The sequence below is a fragment of the Montipora foliosa genome, chromosome 12, assembly GCF_036669935.1.
Source record: "Montipora foliosa isolate CH-2021 chromosome 12, ASM3666993v2, whole genome shotgun sequence".
NCBI classification, from domain to species: domain Eukaryota; kingdom Metazoa; phylum Cnidaria; class Anthozoa; order Scleractinia; family Acroporidae; genus Montipora; species Montipora foliosa.
In genome coordinates this window covers 12,532,486-12,547,946 of record NC_090880.1, presented here as the reverse complement: position 1 = coordinate 12,547,946, position 15,461 = coordinate 12,532,486, and the positions used below count along the sequence as shown (strand labels likewise).

Sequence of the window (15,461 nt, the reverse complement as noted above, 5' to 3'; positions counted from 1 at the left end):
GCAAACTGTAGGACAATAAAGAACTACGTTTTTAAGAGGTGAAAAGCAAGGATAAAGGACCCATGTTTGCCTTGCTATGGAAAACATGGACTGTGCTTCGCTCCATTTAAAAACTATCACCAAACTATTAAACAACAAAGCCGAAAACAACAATGGCTTTACAGGTCTTTCTTGTGATGTTTTTTTTTTCTATTTAATAATTTTGACTTTTCTTGCATGTAAAGTAACATTTATATCCTGTTCTCACGTAAGTCATATATTATTTTAAAATAACTTGGCGACCAAAATTTATGATCTGGCAACCAAATTTTTCCCATTAGTCGCCAGCTGGCACCTGAGCAGAAACGTTAATTTCAAGCCCTGCAGTGTATCCAACTTTGGAATGTTAGTAACAACAAAAGAACTTGTGTGTTGATCTGTATTAAATGGGCTAGGTCACGCTCTTTTAGGCATATTCAGCACTGATCGAATGGTCATAGAATTAACTAAAATATCAAAATAACTGTTCAAAACTATAGAAGAACTCTAACAAAACACAGGGAAGCCACAAGGAGAGAAGGGACATGGATGGACAAAACTGGAGAGGATTGAAATGGATTGAATTTGGGTAAATTTGAAAAACGTCGGCCCACCTTTTTTCAAATTTATATCAGTCTATATCAAAATGTCATTTACAAAGCTTGAAAATCATTCTCAGTTGTTATGTTGGCGTGATTTTGCAAATGAAAGACTCTTGCTCTGCCAATTTGACGTTTAGCGCTCATAATTAACAAAATTAAACAAAATTACCTAAAATAGCGTGACCTAGCCCCTTTAAATTTAACAATCCTGGTAAACTGTGGTAAAAAATAAGAGTTTAAATTAAACAAACTGTTGAAATTTTCAGAAATGTGAGTACAACATTGTAACATTCTAACTTCAGTTGAAATCTCTATGGTTGAAAATACAGACAATGATATTTACAAATGTCAAATAACATTTCTGAATATGCTAATTTTAAATAAAAATAATTTTTGTTCATTAAATCAAAATTTCAAAGCTCTCCTTGTCTGCCACCTAGAAAATATGCCACTATATGCATAAAATTCATTTTGATGGTCTATCCTACAAAGTCTAAAGATCAATAATTAACATTTTGCCAGCCATGCTGGAAAAGGAAATTCTTGTATTACTATAAATTCATTGAATTCAATGGCTTAAATAGAGCTTGAATTGTGCACCACATTTCAAAGGGTGCTTGCAAAAATTTCTTTGTAATAATTAGCAATGAACCAGTTAATTGAAAATAAATATTAAATTGTGACAATTCATCAAAACAATGCTGCAGAGCTAAATAGAGTTCTAATGAAGCAAAAAACAGAATAAACATAAAAATAAAATATGAAACAAACAATTACAATGTAAAAAATATCCAGGGCTATCAGTTGTTCAAGAAGGAGTGCCTATAAAATTATAAATGACTTTGAGCACTTTTGAAATAATTTTAAGAATTTAGCCCTTTGACACCCAAACCGCCAGACTTAGAATTTCACTCTGTCTAGCACCAGACAATTTTACTCATTGTTGGGGAACCCCTGGGAGTCAATGGGTTAACTAGATGTCCGCCATGAAAAGATTGGGTAAAATGTGAAAAAAGACAGCCTTCATACTTTTTACCAGGAAGTACATGATTGTAGAAATCACAAACTCTATAGTGCAAAGGCTATTTTACACGTAGGTTAATGCACTATTTCTTTACGGAATGCGTAATTTTTTCACTGTGTTCACCATTATCAACATGATGTCAGCTGTATTTGTGCTCACTTCTGTCAGGTTCATCATCTGGTTGTCTAGAGAAGTCTAGAAAACACAAAAGTACATTTAGGATTGGGGTGACGCCCACCCTAACACCCCTGTAAGTTACGGCAGAAGCTAAAGAAAAAGGAGCCTTCAGGTTGCCTTCGACTTCAGTTGGCCTCTTGTCTTGTCTTGTGGTTAGCCTCATTCTAGTACAACAATCTTCATGGAAAATTCACAAAATATACATGTAACACCTTTTTGCCATGATGATCTGTATTGTACATGTAAGTACATGTACCTGACTGTTTCAAAAATAACTACATGTATTATTATTATTATTGTTACCATGGAAGGGATGAGAAACATAATGCGGAGTGCTCTGCGAGTAAGCCTCAGGCGTCATCCACTCTCTTGGAATACACTTTAACAGGAACGGGAAATATGAACTGACAGAAGCTAATCTATTTACCCAACCAGGAATGGGCTTGTTACACAGGGCCTAAAAACAAATCAATGGTATCAAATATCACCCCAAACATTTCAATTTAAGTGCAAACTGTATTGACTGATTACCACAGAGATATAAGGTACACTGTACAGGTACATATACATGTAAACATCCTACTAACCTCATTTTCTTGGTTCGACCTGTAAAATTACCCCTCGTATTTTCCCGTTAATTTATGGTGCATGTGCTTCGTGCTTGGGCCATAAATCAATGGGAAAAAAAACTTGGTCCATAATTTTACAGTGCAGATCTCAAACTCACTGTACAACACTGGGGCCCTAATGGGTCGTTCCAGTTTTTATCCGCACTCTCACCCCCCCCCCCCCCAACCAAAGGATGGTTAAATCCTTAGGTTTTTTTTTGTCGGCACCCTTTTAAAAATGAAATCCGAAACGTAGAGAATTTTGTCTGCACCTTTTAAAAAACTGTCAGAGGGGTCCAAATTTTGTCGGCTTCTTTGAAGAAAATATCCAAAGCCCCCATAATTTGCAAAAACCCGCCATCCTTTAGGGGGGTGGTGGATAAAAAGTGGAATGACCCAATTGGGGACACTGTACAGAAATCAAATGCAACAAATCAACTCATATGACAATTTGTAGATTGGTTTTTTAGGAGAGGGGAAAACTGGAGTATCCAGGCAGGCAAAGAAAAATTTCTCAGAGCAGAGTAGAGTCAACCAGCAAACTCAACACCAATGAGATGACAACTCACAGTAAACAACATGTCAAGCACTAAAAAAAAAAGGAAAGTCTGTTTACGAGCCAAGTGGCCCATCAGAGCCGGAGCTTATCCCGGTTTCTGTGGCATGAAGCAACTAGGAGTATTTTTTTTACCCCTGGATGGGATGCCAGTCCATCGCAGGGTTGCCCCCAGCATTTCGCCAGTTCCCATTTATACACCTGGGTGGAGAGAGGCACAGTGGGACCACTCGATCTGGAGTCACGCACATTAACCATGAGGCCACCACGCCTCCCATGTCAAGCACTACTTAATACATAATTATGTTGAAAGGCACAATTTTATTGCACTTGGAAAATGCCCTCAAAAAGCCTTGTCAACCTTAATCAGACCTTGGAATAATAATAAAAAATAATAAATTATAATAGAACGTTATTTTCACACAATAATGTTTAAAGGTGCATAGCTTGTGGGGTCGTGCGCAAATTAAATCAATCAATATTATTATTAATACAGGTCATGTATCAAATCATATTGGTTTTTGGAATCAGTGTCAAAGTATAGGTTAGGTACTTTGCAGATTTATACCCTGATCCACAAGTAAGGCAACAGATGAAGTTGACAAATTAAAGCAATAATATTGAACCAGCTATCCAGCCAGCTATTAACAGTGCTTTTCCCTGCACTTTAAAATTCATTCGTCTGCTCAGTCTTACAGTTCTACAGTACTGTAACTGTATTATTACTCTCCAGTGTGATAAGAAACAAGTTTCAGAGCAAAGATGAACATCTGTCCACAAAACCATCAACAAACTTGTAAACTAACTTTACAATGTACCTGGCAAAATTCTGATGTGAAGTGGTTACAGTTCCTAAATGAATAAAAATAAACAACAATAAACAATTTATATTATCATAGTTTCACACAGATGACTATAACCTTGCTACATGTATTTTTTCCATAACATTTTATTGATGATCAGAATTAAAAGAAAATTCACAACTAAACAAACAAAATACGAGTTCAAGGCTCTTGAGAATATTATAATATTTAACTAAGAATATTTTTTAACTGAGTTTTCCTTAGAGCTCGCCTAGAAGTGACAGGGTTTTTTGCCAAATGTGACTCAATCCAACACCAACACTTTAAAATGTTTGAACCTAAAAACAGAAGCTTATACATGTACATGCTTCAAAAAAATTACCACCTTCAGGTAATTTCAGTATTTTCCAAAGACAGACCAAAGCACAACTGCCATGCCTCAACTGGTGCCTGACTGAAAAAAGTTAAGCTTTTGTACATACTTGTCAATTAAATGGTAAGATCGTCCTTGGTAATCTAACCCCATTGATTTCACAAGATCTTCCACTTCACTCGGTGAAAGATTTGTTGTTCCCATTGCCAGAGTTTCTCTAAAACCAGAATTGTTTACACTGTTACTTCAAAGATGACATCAAGGCTGCTGCCTAAGAAAATTTTCGGGGAGCCCTTTGGGTTTCCAACATTAAAAGTTGGTAGCCCAAGTCATCTTTTCAAGAGCCCAGAATTAATTAATTCCAGCTGGGATCATATTTACAAGAAAGTAAGAATGAATCAAGTAAGGCGCCGTTCGGGCTACTTGTTCAGAAATTTGGTCGCCCGCGCTCACAAATAAGGCGCCCCAGGCGACCGGGCGGCCGTTAGACAGCAACCTTGTGACATGCAATATCATCTTAATACACTATACACTAGTACGTGGAACAGGGCCCAGTTGTTCAAAAGCTGATTAACGCTAATCCCAGATTAAAAATTAACCAAGGAGTTTATTTGATTCTTTACTCTCAAATGCTGTTAAACGCTGATATTCGGCAAAACTTTACATTGCAAGAAGGCAATCTTTCAAAACAAAAATAAGCAAAACAAACTTTCACCAAAAAGTTGAAAACATGAAACAAAAGTTTACATTCATCCTGGATTAAGTCAGCTTTCGAACAACAGGGCCCAGAATTGCTTATTTAAAGATTAGTATGAACTCAAGTTTATGGTCAAAGTCCCTTTACAGTGTAAGTTCAATAGCCAAGGATATGCAGTTAATGCTGCTGACTGACTCCTGGGCCAAAAGAGTTGTGGCTCAGTGACCTAGTTTAAGAATTGCAACACACCAGTGACAATCTTTCGATAGAAACCGTTCCGCCTCCTTTCAGAAGATCACATTGAACGGAAAGTGAATTTTTGTCATAACAGTGACTTACACCACACAAGATTAATTTTGTCTCTTCATATTCCACAATAAAAAAAATAAGCACTGTTCAATCAAAAATCAAATAATTGATGATAAAAAGTTAACTTAAATTTGACATGGTGATGCTACATGTACAAGTCTGACTGCGCACCGGTGGCTGAGTGGGTTGAGTGTCGGGCTGTCACACGGGATGTCGCCGATTCGAACCCCGGCCGGATCAACACTCAGGATCTTAAAATAACTGAGGAGAAAGTGCTGCCTTTGTAATTTCATCTGCAAGTGGTTAGACTTTCAAGTCTTCTCAGATAAGGACTATAAACCGTAGGTCCCATCTCATAAATATCTTCTATGTTCATACATGTACATGTAAGTTCCGTGTGGGATATTAAAGAACCCAAGCTCTATTCGAGAAGAGTAGGGGATAAAGTCCCCGGTGTTGTGGCTGTCCTGTTCTCTCCAGCAGAAGTGGCTGGCTTGGCGGTGATGTCTCTAAAAAGGCTTGTGGTGTATGAGGCCACCTAAGCAGAAACAGCCACAAGTCAAAAAGGGATTTTGCCAACTGCTGGAACATGTAGATTAAGTTTGGTTTGGAAACCTCGGCTATACTTGCAGATATACTCCTCAGATAAGAGTGAAGTATCATCAAACTCAACCCACATGACAACCAGATTTCATCAACATTGGTCCATATGCTACAGTAACGAGGAAACACATTCCCTGCTGTTATACATAGGGATGATTACTGCATTGTTAAATGAAAGAACAAACCTGAATTTAAAATCGTCTCCTAGAGTGTCCACAGATTTTGGACTCATATCAAAGATACCTGACCAGTTGTATGGATGGCCACCAAATGCATATTCTGCAGGACAAAGGAAATAAAATGGTGATGCTACACGTACAAGTCTGGCTTCCACTAAAAATAATTTTAAAATAAAATAAAATAAAATAAAGCAATAATTTAACACTGAGACAGGTGATGAACTTGTTTGTTTTTAACCAGAATGCAAAAGTACTTGCTAAAGTCTGGCCGTTCAGGGGAAAAAAAAGTAAGAATAATTTTTGTTTTCCCTGGAGTTTTGACTCAACAAAAGAAGCCCTCAGGAGTTTTGCGACTCTTAGGGAAAACACACTTAAGAAAAATCACAGTTCCTTTGAGACAATAACATTTCATGAAAGACATCCTGGGCGCTTTCCTTTTGCATGGAAACATCGGGAAGAATTTTCAACTTAAAGGAACAGAACAAATTTCCTCAATTCAAAATATGGAATGGAACAAGTGTGTTCCTTTTGAGAATTTCTTTTCTTTTTTTCTCAAAATAGTGGATACAAATCATTTAGAATAACAAACATACACCCTGTAGCTGCCGGATTTTCCATCATTACTTCATAATTAGTAATTCTCACATGCAATTGTGCAGCTACAAGCTATAAATTAAAGCATTAATTGTGTGAATTGACTGAAACCTGTGCAATTTATTTGGGTTAAGCTTAAGGACGGTGCCTACTAATTAACAATATTTTTGCCCCGGTGTGTGACTATGCAGAAAATGTAGATCTTAACAAGTGTTATTAAAATCCAAAAAGAAAATTGGGAGTAACCACGCATTTTTCAAAGATAATTCATGAATAATGTTTGTGAAAAGCTTTACAATAAAAAGCAATGTATGGCGTTCTTTCTCAAATTGAAGCTTAATTATCTCTCAAAAATGCATGGTTACCCCCATTTTTCTTTTTGGATACCAAGAGTAGTTACTAAGATCTACTTTCTCCGGATAGTTTTAAACCGCGCAAAAATATCCCTGTATTAGTAAGCATCACCGAAAGGAAATCCGAGTATCTCAAGATGCGCAGAACATATGCGCAATAACAATAGTAGGCACCGTCCTTAACACCAAGGCCCATGGGGTCACAGGCACCCCAAGCTCAGTTTGCACATGGCTTAACTGAGTAGAGTGTAATGTGAAGTGCCAGTTTTTTACCCCATATGAACCATGTGAGTGTTAGCCCTACTAATGAAAATGGGCCCACACAAGGACAGAGAAAAACTCTCACCAGGATGGGAATTGAACCCACGACCTTCGGGTTAGATCATTGCTGCTCTACCGACTGAGCTACAAGGTCAGACGGGACCAAGCCGTGGGAACTGAAGATGTTAAAGTCACGGCAATGAACTTGTACAAGTACAAGGAAGGATTACGTTTTTGCAAACGTTGCCCGTGTAGCACTTATACATTTGAACAGACTTAACTGGTTAGAGTGTACTGTGAAGTACCAGTGTTTTACCCCATATGAACCATGTGAGTGTTAGCCCTACTACATGTACATTGTAGTGGAAATGGGCTCTTGCATTGATGGTGGGTTGCCCATTGATTCTGATGTGGAATTATGACCATGGAAACATTTTATCGGGGAATATTTGACTCAAATTGGTGGCTCCTGAGAAGTTACATGTAGTCTCCGGCCTTGGGATTTTATTATAACCGTTGACAACTGAGAAATTGAAAAATGGCTCAAATCGCGTCGGATCTGGAAAATAACCACCCACCCAGGAAGGAAGCTACCCACAATGCCATGGCAATAAGGTTAAGCCCTTTAAGAAAGAAATTTCTTCTTCAAGCCTTTTTTCGGAATTCCCATACAAATCCCCCATATTTTTGTCGGCCATGCTCACACTGAGCTTGGGGCACCTGTGATGGGATCCCCCATGTTTTTCCTTTTTCCAAGGAGCATGGTACATGTACTAGAGAGAACAGGATTTTCCAATCATTCCTGGAGAATCGAGTAAAGAGGACTGCCTCTGAAGGTATTCCGTTTTTCATGAAAAATTTTCAGTAGAAAAGCCTGTTCCATTTGATTTACAATGTACCACCCAATCAACCGGATTTTCCGTATGTACAAAAGGAAAGTGCCCACTTTCTCATGACTGTACGGCCTCATTTGATTTTATTTGATTTTTTTCAACTCAAAAGTTCAACATTCCCCCCCCGAGCAAAAGCCCAGGGATTTTAACTTCTGAAGATTGGATCACTCAAATTCCCACCCCCTCGGGCCAAAATAGTGTTCAAATGCCCTACCCTATCGTCAGATTTGAAGGATTTGTCTGTCATACCATATTAAAGAACAGCCGTCGTCAGCTCCTGCCGTCTTTAATAATGACCTTTTGAAAAATTTTTTTGTAAGCCTCACAAATGCTACATCTCTTCCTTTAAACTCTTCCATCTCGTCCAAACACATGTTTTATAGCTGTTAGCGAATTTGGCGCCCGAAAAAAACAATTATTTGAAACCTGACACCTCCGGTTCAATTTTCCCACCCCATGCAGGCAAAGGTCAAATTCCCCACTTCCCGGGTGCAAAATGCCCGCGGTTTGCCCGGGGGGAGGGGGGGTGTTGATCGGATCCATTTGATCAGCGCATAACACTTGTTTGCAGGGAAGGAAACAGGGAATGAATCATTTAATGGATTCACACTAGGCACTAAGTCTGTCTTAGCCTAAGTCAAGCCAAGTCACCCTAAGTCCGCTTAAGCATTCAGACATATCTAGAAGACAAATTCTTTCCGTGCAAAGCTGTCATCATTAACGATATAAAAATAACAGATAGGGTAACTAACATCATAAATGTGGTGAGGACTAGTCACGATCCATTTTAGCGAAGAAGTCGAGATCAAAATGAGACAGAGAAGCCGTAAAATTGCTGTAATTGTGACTGTTGTCTGTTTATTAAGTTAACAAAGGTTGAGAGAGTAAGTGAGTGACAGGCCTGCACGGACTCCTTGTGTGGTTTTGGCGGTCGCCTCGCATGATAGCCTTACAGTTAAATTTTTGATCTAACAAGCGTATCCTTTAGAGATTTACTTCTTTTGTACAATATTATCAGAGGTTTCAAATAAATAGTTTTCAGAAAAGGCTGATTTTGTATTAGACTCCACGATTTTGAAATTTTTTTGCTATCAGGTTCTTAAGTAAGCCTTAAGTCATGTTTGAAACAGACTTAAGAACTGCTTAGGTCGTTTGAGTTTGCCGACACTAAGACAGAAATCATGCTTCTGTGACTTAGTGGTTCACACCTGTCATTTTCACTAAGTCGACTTAAGAGATTACTAAGTCAGACTTAATGGTCTAATGTGAACCCAACAATTTATGAGTACAGGAAGATGCGCTGCGTGAATACATCCATAGATTTTATGGGTCTTCATAAGAAGGCCTTGTTTAATTACGTGCAATAATTAACTTGGACGTCTTTAACAGATTCCTGCAATCTTCATCATAAGGTTTAAACTGTAAATTTAAAACTCTGAAACGTGAAAGTTCTGTACAGTACACAAACAAAGATAAAAACGGGAATATTGTCTGAGCTGTAAGGATAACCTTACTCTTCCCAGTGTTTACAATGAAATCACCACACCAACGTTTTGACAAGCTGGCCCCGTATTTATACAATTTCATATATACTGTGGGCTGGTATGATGAACTGACCTTTTCCATGGACAACTACTCCAGAATGAAAGACTCCAAGACCAACAGGAAATGTATATTGATTTATCCAGTACTACAACAAAAACAGTAAAAAGTATTGAAATACTTCGTAGCTACAGGTAATGTTACTGAAGTTACGGTTACGCCAGTACATGAGGAAGTCTATTAGACCCTGGCAACTCCGGCTTGATTAACTTAGTCTAAATTGGTTTATCCTTTTAGGAGAAATGAAGGAACTGACGTACCATGTCATAAACATTTAGCAACACTGGGTAGCGAGACATTTTGGTAAATTCCACCAAGTACTTTGACGTGTAACTGTAAATTTGCCGTGAAACAGAAAATTAATATTTGCATTCTTTTCCTCAATCGCCAGATGACTCTTGTTTATCGAACTGCTGACCAAATGTTGCGTGAGTTCACAAATCAAAATGGCGGACGATGCGGTGAATTCGAGTCACGAGAAAAAGGTTTGCTCAAATTGATCGTCCTCAAATACTTCAATATGAAACCGACAGTGTCTGAGGTCAATTCTTTCGTTAGACATACAGCTGGAACGTTAAAAAGTTTATCGAGAAAACACCTTGCGTCCGGGACTCCTTGTTGTATGGAATAGTCGGAGGTGCCGTGATTGGCGTAGGCTATTTTTTGAAATCAAGTGAGTAACTCCGCATTATAATATCGTTGCAATTCTTCCTAAACCTGGAAAGGTCATGGTACACTAATTAATACAGGCTAAAATTTAGTAGCCAAATTCATTGACACTTCAGTTAAGTCAATTGATTGTACGTACATGTAAGCCAAGTATTTTCACTGTATGTATGAATTTAACAAATTGATGTCAGTTTTTCATGCGTCTGACCTGTTATTGATCATGAATTTCGTCATGACACTGTCAAAGTAGCAGTCTGGGGATCCACGAGGCAAATTATAGCCACTTTGACAATGTTATGACTTCAACAATCCCCCCCCCCCTCCGGGTAAAGCCCGGGCATTTGAACTTTTGAAGATTGGATTGTTCAAATTCCCGCCCCTTTGGGCCAAAATGATGTTCAAATGCCCTACCCTATCGTCGGATTTGTCTGTCATACCCTACTAAAGAACAATCGTTGTCAGCTCCTGTCGTCTTTAATAAAGACCTTTTGAAGACCTTTTTTGTAAGCCAATCGTTCACAAATGCTACATCTCTGCCTTTAAACTCTTCCATCTCGTCCAAACACGTGTTTTATAGCTGTTAGCAACTTTGGTGCCCGGTGCCCGGGGAGGGGGGGGGGGGGGGAAGGGGAGAAGTGGAAGTTTCGATTTGATTGGCGCTTAAGAGGACACACATGAAAAACTGACATCAATTTGTTTTTGCAACAACAAAAAGGCAGAGGGGTCAAAATTAAGTCAAAACATGAGAAAAGTGCGAGAAAAAAATGCGAAAAACTTCAATCTGACGCAAGCAATATCGTGTCATTATCGCATACATTATAAATTTATGTGTCTGTCCGCTTATTGACAATAAAAATTAGCCAATGAGCGTGCGAGAATTTTGCAGTCATTGTAAGATGTATTCTTGTTTTATCCTATGATAGGGAATAGCAATACTCACCGTTGCGTTACTTATTGTCATTGATGTGCCAACCAGAGATCCATTGGCTGTCAAAACAGAGGATTCTTGTGTTCTGTTGTTGGCCAAATTTAAATAACAAAAGAATTGTTTGTAAACAGTTAAGTCTCCTATTAAATGTTATGAAGCCTGTCTTTTTGTCTTTCCTGTCTCAACAGCGCACGTGCTGAAGTCATGTCGATATGCAGTTGGTTCTTTTACATTGATTTCAGTTGGAGGCTGGTAAATACTGTATGACCTTGACCTTGTAGTCCATTCTGAGCAGTCTTGCATTGCTTCAATGCTGTACAGATTAATAGACCCAAGTTTTTGGTATCTTTGAGTTGAAGTCATTTACCGGTATACCACAGTAATACACATGGTATTACTGTGGTATACCGGTAAATGAATGTGTTTCAGTGTAGGAGTATGCAAAAATAATAATTAGGCCACCAGCTGAATATAGCTATTTGCAATGCATTGACAAAAACATGGGCTAGATTTTAGTGTCTGTTGTTATATGACTGGTTCTTCAAAGGATGCAACCACAAGAATACAATAGTGGCCAGGTATTCTAGAATTGCTCAAAATCCTGTTCAGACATATTAGTATGATGCTACTCTGGTTTGGAGAATTTTGAATTTAGCTTTAAAGTTGCAATTCCAAGACCCTACGTTTCTAGACTCCAGTCGAATGTCTTCATCAGGGGTGTCCTTTTATATGATTAGCATTTTGTTAAAAAAGGAAAGGGTTAGGTACATGTGTAATAATAGTAATTACACATTTTAAAGTGCTTACACTGTATGACCCCCAAACCTTTTTTTGCCCAGATAATTCTTTGTGTCATGCTGAGCAAAATGGTGCAAAACTTGTTTTTGGTCAAAGCTGAAAATTAATTTTTCTTCCCCACAACCTGGTGAAAGGAAGACAGGAGCTAGTGACGTAAAACCCGGACATTAGCAACAGAGCAAACAAAGCAAAAGCAGACTGAGGACAAACAACAACAAAAGCGAAAGATGTAGTATTTGAAAACAGCTGTTATTCGGCTGACATCTTTTAGAGCATTGACATTAAATTTATTAAATGGCCTCGAACGACTTCAGTCTGGTGTCCAGTTTAGATTCTGAGGTCTTTGAAAATAGAAGATTACAAATTAGAAGTCAAAGGCTCACCAAAACTCTAGCAATCAAACCACAAATGTGGAAGAAATGCATAGGCATGCCGACAAGCCGCTAGCAAACGCAGAGTGGCATAGCATTATTTGAGCAAGAAAGGAGGACAGAGAAAGAAATAGAGAACACACTGAAAAAGTGCTTCAATTGAATAGTTTCGAACATTGCTACTGCTTAAGACAACATGTTTCTCAGGCATTTTTTCCGCTCTCACTAGCTCACTCTGAAGTCACAAATCAGAACGACTGAAGTCCAGGTTTTACCTCACAAATTACATTCGACCCCTACCCTATCCAGAAATCTGCAGAGATGGGTTTTCAAACCTCTATTTTTTGCCACTTTGAAAATTCATAGAAAATTCCAGTTTTGACCAAAAACAAATATTTTTGCACCATTTTGCTCGGCTTGATGTAAAGATACATGTACATCTGGGCCAAAACAATAATTATTGGGGTTTATAGGCATTTTAACAAGATATCAGGTAACAGGCAACCATCATCATGGTTCAGAGGAGCGGGAATGGCATTGATGTGCCAAGAGTCTAAATTACAGCACTGATAGTACATGTATTTCCAAATTAACAGTGGTGACAAATTTAGAATTACCCAGCACAATGGTGTGATTAGTTTGGCAAGCATACTCTGACAAAGCAGAGTTTTCCTGTTCACCTTTTTCATCAATGCTCCTTCATGACATACATGCATTCATTGCCTCACCAGTTTATTTTAAAATTGACAGGGAACTTTGTAGATACATGAAGTACAAAGAAAAGGAAGCCATCAAAGAAAGTGTGGATATGTTGAATAAATACAAACAGAAGAAGATAGATGAGGAGTAGACAACAGATTTGATATTTTCAAAATAATGTTACCCACGTTATTCAACTGTCTTTGCTTTTTGAATTGATAAGTAAGAAATAGACAAACAATAATATTATCTGTTAGTAACAGGGCCCGCAAAGAGGGAGAGGCTGGGGGGCTATAACCAAGTAAGAGAATCTTGCAGAATGACAAAGATGTTGACTTTACGAATGGTTATAACAAGAATACACGGTACATGTAATGTAGTGGGCAAGAAGGCAAAAAGTAAGAATAAACCACAGGCTCACCCAAGATACAGTGTGAGCGCCTTTATACACTGTAGATGGTGGGTACTTGTTACATCAATTGAAGTATTGTGAACCTTCAGTGTGCCAAACCTGGTCAGGGCCAATGCAGTCATCTGATTCTTCGCCCATATTGTACAACATGAACGTTGAGATGGAATGATGGTAAAGCACAGTTGATTTTCGTTACTGTAGCCATGGTCGTTATCTAAAGTCCCTAATGCCTCTACAATAATTTTACTATTAATAATTTAACTGTTAAACTATCATTGCCGGGTGATTTATTCTTCTGATGTTTTCATATTAATTTTACTCATAAAAGGTCACAGAAGTTTAAGAGCAGGAGTAAATTTCATTCATTTCTTTCGGATCAGAGTAACATGTACCCACTTCTTTTTCAGGGCATAGTTTCTTGATACATATATACATATCTTTTTCTTTCCTGGAGAATCTAAGGTTGCTTCTATTCCCTCCTGTAGACCATGAAATCTCCTTGGGAGCTCATGCTAGCTCCTACTTCTCAAACTGATAGTCGTACTCGGATTGAGGAATTTCCAGATGATTTTCAGAGGGAGATTCCTCGTTAGACTGAATGGCCCATTCCGGGTATATATATAAATGAAAATTTTGCAGTTATATTTATCTACAGATAGTTAATAAAAGTTCGCAAAAAACTTTATCAGTATACTTTTATTATATACCAAAGATTTCGCAGTAATTTAAATCTCATTAACTGCGAAAGATTTTCCCCCACAAATATTGGAGCCACAAATTTCGCTGTTATCAAAATGTCATTAATGGCGAAAGATTTCCCACTGAATATATATTGGAATCACAAATGCCCATTCCTAAATATTCTTTACTAGAAATAACAGTTTTTACTGTGCATGCCAAAGTGTTTACTGTAAATTCATACGGAATGTTGTATTCAATGAAGTCCTAAAGGATCCGCGGGTCTTGTAATTCCACACCTCTTCCATGCCACTTACATTTCTTGTTTATCAACGTAACATACCCTTTATCATTAAAAGAAATTTTGTTGGAGCCCATAACATTCATCTCCATCATGATAGGCAAATGGTTTTTCCTTATTGCAAGAAATAGCGTCCTACTTTTCAACTTTCAACTTCAACTACATGTAGATGTAAGCCAAAACTCTTACCTCTGTTTAATCATAACCAATTCAAGTTTCTCAAATTTGATTGGTGCATTAACTACTTTGTTTTTCTTTAATGATTGCATGTGTAGGGTTAAAATCGGACAGTGAAATCGGACAGTCGGCTGTAATCGGATACCTGAAATCGCACAGTTAGATCAGCCAATCATATAAAGTGCACTCACCTTAATCCACCAATCACAGAATTTATCACAATAGAGTGGTTTTCAATTGAGTGTCGAAAGTAATTACTGGGTTGCCAGTATGGCAATCCCAGTTGGAAAGTGGGTGGGATTTGTTTCTTTTTTTTTCTTTTTTTTCTTTTTCTTTTCCATGTCGGTAAAAGTCTTGCCTGTCACTCCCCTGCTAAGTAGTGTCTTTGTGCATAGAGCCTTCTGCTCGTATTTTCTTAGGATAGAGAGGGTAGTGGAAATGCGTAGATTTCTCTGGTGGACACAGTAGAATGATAAACTTAACCGGCAATGGTGTCGAAAGTCATGTAACGTGAATGGCGTTTTAGTGGATCTTTGAACAAAATATACCCTTATGAAGCTCAATAATAATGGCAAGTCATTTGGATACTGAATAAGACAGGCGGTGGAATCTTAAAAGCGACGAGTAATGGACTTCGACAACAATCTGTCGCCCGTCAAGCCGAAATAAAAGTGAGCTGCATTTTCTAAGATTTTACCAAGTGTCTCTGATAACTTATGGGTTCAACAAAGACAGAGAACGAATTGAACACCTTAAGTGGATCTGTGATCAACTCT

At 38.0% G+C, this 15,461-nt stretch overlaps 2 protein-coding genes across 2 annotated transcripts; one reads left to right on the top strand and one right to left on the bottom strand.

The window, feature by feature from the left end:
- Nucleotides 1-167: 167 nt before the first annotated feature.
- On the bottom strand, nucleotides 168-10,053 carry LOC137980343 (deubiquitinase DESI2-like). Its single transcript, XM_068827759.1, has 7 exons — nucleotides 9,913-10,053; nucleotides 9,668-9,740; nucleotides 5,956-6,049; nucleotides 4,271-4,378; nucleotides 3,804-3,837; nucleotides 2,125-2,278; nucleotides 168-1,839 (listed from the first exon to the last, which is right to left on the bottom strand). The coding sequence occupies exons 1-7, from the start codon at nucleotides 9,949-9,951 to the stop codon at nucleotides 1,784-1,786; spliced, it is 558 nt and encodes a 185-aa protein (XP_068683860.1). The 5' UTR covers nucleotides 9,952-10,053; the 3' UTR covers nucleotides 168-1,783.
- Nucleotides 10,054-10,081: 28 nt separating this feature from the next.
- LOC137980344 (cytochrome c oxidase assembly protein COX20, mitochondrial-like) lies at nucleotides 10,082-14,212 on the top strand. Its single transcript, XM_068827760.1, has 4 exons — nucleotides 10,082-10,137; nucleotides 10,211-10,325; nucleotides 11,438-11,501; nucleotides 13,169-14,212. The coding sequence occupies exons 1-4, from the start codon at nucleotides 10,099-10,101 to the stop codon at nucleotides 13,266-13,268; spliced, it is 318 nt and encodes a 105-aa protein (XP_068683861.1). The 5' UTR covers nucleotides 10,082-10,098; the 3' UTR covers nucleotides 13,269-14,212.
- The last annotated feature ends 1,249 nt before the right edge of the window (nucleotides 14,213-15,461 follow it).